At 34.5% G+C, this 4,834-nt stretch overlaps 1 protein-coding gene across 1 annotated transcript; it reads right to left on the bottom strand.

Moving 5' to 3' along the window:
• Nucleotides 1-1,720: 1,720 nt before the first annotated feature.
• Nucleotides 1,721-2,701, bottom strand: LOC134269463 (gastrula zinc finger protein XlCGF9.1-like). Its single transcript, XM_062751660.1, has 2 exons — nt 2,676-2,701; nt 1,721-2,213 (listed from the first exon to the last, which is right to left on the bottom strand). Exons 1-2 carry the CDS (start codon nt 2,699-2,701, stop codon nt 1,721-1,723), a joined length of 519 nt encoding a protein of 172 aa, XP_062607644.1.
• Between the last annotated feature and the right edge of the window lie 2,133 nt (nt 2,702-4,834).

The raw sequence follows: 4,834 nt of genomic DNA on the forward strand, positions 1-4,834 counted from the left end.
AGCAGAGTTCTGTTCACTAGTTAGACACTGGTATAAAGCGGAAGACGATCCTGGAATACCAGCTATTATTCGATGTGAACACCGCCTTAAATTTAGAGACTGGCTCTTGGACGGCATCAATTTTGGAGAGTTTCCTCCACCAGGCGCTTTTGTCAAAGGTATTCCAGTTATTTTGTATGAAGGGCTATTGACAGGAATTGAACGTCGAATACAACTATTCCCACTAGTTAAAAGTGGCAGGTACAATGTCCGTTGTATTGGCAGCCTTGACGTAGAGAATTTTTTTGGTGGGTTTCAAGACTACGATCCTTGGGGAACTGGAGTTCTACGTCCAGATTCTATACCAACTGCCATAAGTGTAGCTGCAGAGTTGCAAGAAGCTAGACTGGATCCAAACAAGTAAGTATTATATAACATTTACTTGTTTCGTTGAACCTTTGAATGAATGACAAATGTGATGTAATCAGTTTCTTTCATCAGATTTTCCCATTTCCGATATAAAATGTTTTGTTCTGTGTGTATAGGGTATTCCATATGTATACAAGTTGCAGCAAAGTCTATCCCAGTACTACGTATGACATGATAATGGACATTTCTCCTTCAAGCTTGTCTATACCGAAGGATATAAGTAATATTATTATCAGGTATGGTCCCCCCCTAAAAATCTTTTTAATTATTCTAGACTTTTTCTTTTTATCTCAAATTGTTATGACCATACACTGTATTTCTTTTGTAGAGACCACGGTTTTGATAAACCAGAAAGGGCTCGTGGAGCCAGAAAAAGGAAAAGAGGAACAGTTAGTAAGCCAGAGGAACCGTCCGCGAAACCTCTTACCGTACGAGAATTCCATCGTGCACATGAAGCAAAATTGTTACCTCATGTCAGAAGAGGCCTCGTTCTTAATGATGTTTAGGTTAATTCCTCTGGCTTACTAACTGTACAGGTTTACTGAAAAACATGGATTTGTATTTTAATACTAATTGTTGTATAATTACAATGCTTATTATAAAAAGACTAATAAAATTATATGAACTTGAACTGCTCAATCTTTGCAAAGACTAGTCGAACGAAAATAATGAGTATATAAAGTGACATTTCTCTTTTTTGAAATGTTGATCATTTCGACTGGGACTTTTTTACACTATGGTAATGCATAATTTTTGCAGCTTCTTTTTTTTTCAAATTTCTGCTTCTTGTATTAATATTAGTATTTTTTGTTTGATCAGTATTAAAGTCTAAACCAGAGCTAATTTTTAAATGCAAATTACTACTGTACAAACCCATGTCAAGTACTAGATTTTCACGTTTGTTTGTATAGTTCAAAGGATAAAATGGTTTTGTCTATTACATTGCACATCAACTTACTGTAAAATTACTTAGAATAATATTTGCTAAAATAATAACTAGCTAGAAAAAAGAATCAATAGGGGCAAAAGTATTCCTTTTTCTAATCCGGGGAAGTGATATTTAAAAAGACGAAGAAAATATCTGAAAAATTTTTAACATTTAATAAAAATAACAGTCATGAACACTTCTTGTGTATAATCATAACGAACAAAAAGTTAAATGTGTTAAAGAAAAATAATATAAAATAATATAAAAACTTTACGAAAAAATGTAAATGAGAAAAATAAGTACTATTGCATTGCATTTGAAATTATCACAGATTTATCTTATCTAAGATGTAAAAAAAAAAATGTATATATTCGGTTGTCATGATCAATGTCTATTCCTCAGACTTAAATTCCTCCATGCTTGTTTTTTCATGTGCCGCCGTAGGCTAAATTTCCATCTGTAGCAGCCGCCGCAGATGTTGCAAGTGTACTTGGCTGCTTGGTCGTGCACTACTCTAATGTCTTGTAGTAAGGTGTCCCCTCTCCCAAACTCCTGACTGCAGTAGCTACAAGTGTGAACCTTTGGAGTGGGGTGTTTTTTCATGTGCCTTGTAAGGTTGTGCTTGTATGTGAATGTTTGACTGCAAGTGTCACACTTAAATCTTTCGCACTTGTCATGCTTCTCCAAATGTGCATTCAACTGCTGGCGGTCAGAAAAACGTTTGTTACAATCATCACAAGTAAAGGCAAGTTTCTGTTGGTCGTGTTTAATTCTAATATGCTTTAGCAGGGCGCACTTTGATCTGTACTCCCGACCACATGCCTCACAAATTCCTCCGTCTGGTAATTCTCTGAATGATGCGTCCATGGCTTTAAAACTAAAAGAGAAAAAAGATTATTAAAATGACCATCATAAGCATCATCCAATCCGGCACCAAAAATGCAGTCTAATCCGGCACATTTTCCATTAAAATTAACCGATTCCAATCCAGCACATGCCAACATTTTTAAATCGCAATATTTTTGTAACAAAACGGGGTTTGACCAAAATGCATATGACACTAGGTCAGAATTACACCAAGTTCTCATTTTGTTGCCACAGGCCGGCTGCTGGATTTATAAAACGGTCGAAATCGAAGAAAAAAACAACTTTGTGCCGCTTCAAACTCAATCGGGAAAATATTGCTGTCTTCAGTCGTTAAATGTTCACGTTTGAGAGAGGATAGGAAAGGTAGCAATCGACCACATAAATAAACACTTTACTAGGAATTCGACAGTATCCTCAGAGCAAGTATATCTGATGGTTAATGGAGATATTAACTGAAATCTCAGATACCTACCTTTTTCGAATCGTTCCCGCCGCCATCTTGTTTTGTCCAATCCGGCACGGGATCACGACAGTGAATATTTCGTTACAATATTCAGTTTATGGAATGTAGAGGCGGCTCTTTAAAGAGTTGAGTTCTGTGTTAGATTTTGACTGTGTAAAGGAAAAGTAATCGTTAGTTATAACAATATATGTCGCTATGAACCAAATAATGTTTTAATCAGTAAATCATGATGCAAAAACTTACACGACTTGCAGACGTCAATGTAAACAACTTCACTATCCGGTCTGTACCGAATCCCGATCCCAATCAAAGAAAGAATTGATAACGGTTAGAGATTCATACTTTTCAATATATATCGGTATAATAAAACAATTAATTACCCCTTGACCTGGCCCACTCGATGACGCTACGCGGCCTCGGTCAGGTCAGGTCACCTCGTGGGCCAGGTACCGGGTCCTTATTTCACCATGTTGACCTCACAAGGGGTAATTAATTGGGTTATAACTATTCATTGTGTTCTTGGATTTATAATTAATGAATATAATAACTTTATATCATTGAAATGAAACGTTAATCAAAAACTTCATTTTTGTTCTTGAAATACAATAGGGATAACACGCCCTGCTGCGTAATGTTGATGGGAAAGGGGCATGGGGTAGTCATATATTATGAATATTAGAAATAGAAGTTCTAGACAAACTCAGTTTTATTTATATTTTGCATTTAGATATGTTTATTTTACTTTTAAGCTTTTTATAAGATTAAGTGAAATAAAGAAATAAAAATTAATTTTGTATTTCACATCTTAGGTTAGAGATTTTTTTAATAGTAATTTTAGGTATTCCCCGGTCAATTCTGGTACTTAGGTTTTTAGGTTATCGTATGAGATATTAATACATCTTATAGCATTTTATTTGTGAAACGATATGGAACAATATCTCCTTGGACATATTGTAAAATTTATTGATAATATAATGTATAATTTACATTTAGAGTTGCAATAAATTGGCCATTCAAATATAAAGAACACCTTTATGAATAATTATATGTTTAATGTAATTGTTGTCATATTGTCATAAATATTAAATGAAAAATGTCAAATAAATGGTAATACCAGTTTCTTTATAATTAAACAGTGATTCGTGTATATGATAATAATATTGATGTTATAACATGTAAATATTTTCTGTCGTCCTCTGTATTTATATTTTCTATTAAACAAAAATACATAGTTTCGGTGAGTTTTTTTTCTGTTTCCTTAGATTCTGTGATTCAGGTGGATTTTCTTACTTTTTTCTTAGCATAATGTTGATTTCATCTGTGAGATATATACATGGCACCTGATCCCACCTCTGTTGTTTCGGGGGTCAGTGTTTGCTCTGCTCTTATTTTGTATTGTTTTATGGACTTTGAGACAGAATACTGTTCGTTATCTCCATATCATTCCATATATCTGCTTCATATTTAGATATTTTACTTAAAAAAGACCAAAATAAGCAGTTTTATAAAGATATGCTAAACTAGAGCCGAGCTCGTTGCAAAGCAACGAATAGGTCTTCCGTTGGATCTACGGATAAGAAGACGTAACCTTGAGTCTAGGTCAAAAGCCACATTCTAAAGTTCTACAAATGAAAATTTAAACCTTTTAAGAGAAGCAACTTGCAATGTTTAGTTAGGAAAAAGACTGTAAAGGAATATGTGTGACCTTGAACTTTCCAAGTGACCTTGAACTCTCCAAATGACCTTGATCTAAGCAATGACTAGCTCTCGTTATAAAAATATTATCCATGTGTTACCGTCTGGAAAATTTCAAACATTTTATTTAGATATTCTTTCTGTCCATGCATCCAATCAAAAACATCTTATCCTTGGGGACTTTGAACTCGAGTCAAGGTCACGTCCCACCCTGCATTATATCAGCAATGTTTCACTAGTAGAAAAATGGTAGCGAATTTACAGTTTCACTGTCACTAATCTTGACTCGTCCATATGACTGGATATGTTCAGCCATGAGTTTTTTCTGACTATAATCGAGGCAAAATGATTCATTGGATTCAACACAATGTCGAGACTATAGCTCTACTTGTTTGTACTTATAACAAAGGAAGAGAAAACTAGCCATTGCCATCAGACCAAAACTGTAGAAGGAGTAGCGTTTTAAAGGAATT

The sequence above is a fragment of the Saccostrea cucullata genome, unplaced genomic scaffold (assembly GCF_032062105.1).
Source record: "Saccostrea cucullata isolate Sc308-1 unplaced genomic scaffold, CSIRO_AGI_Scuc_v1 ctg1464, whole genome shotgun sequence".
In the NCBI taxonomy this organism is placed as follows: Eukaryota; Metazoa; Mollusca; class Bivalvia; order Ostreida; family Ostreidae; genus Saccostrea; species Saccostrea cuccullata.

What these genes read in the sequence shown, in the direction of transcription:
- LOC134269463 (XM_062751660.1), bottom strand. Translation starts at nt 2,701, where the DNA reads ATGGCGGCGGGAACGATTCGAAAAAG. An exon ending in GCGGGAACGATTCGAAAAAG is followed by an intron (nt 2,214 to 2,675) that starts GTAGGTATCTGA and finishes TTTCTCTTTTAG; the next exon opens with TTTTAAAGCCATGGACGCAT.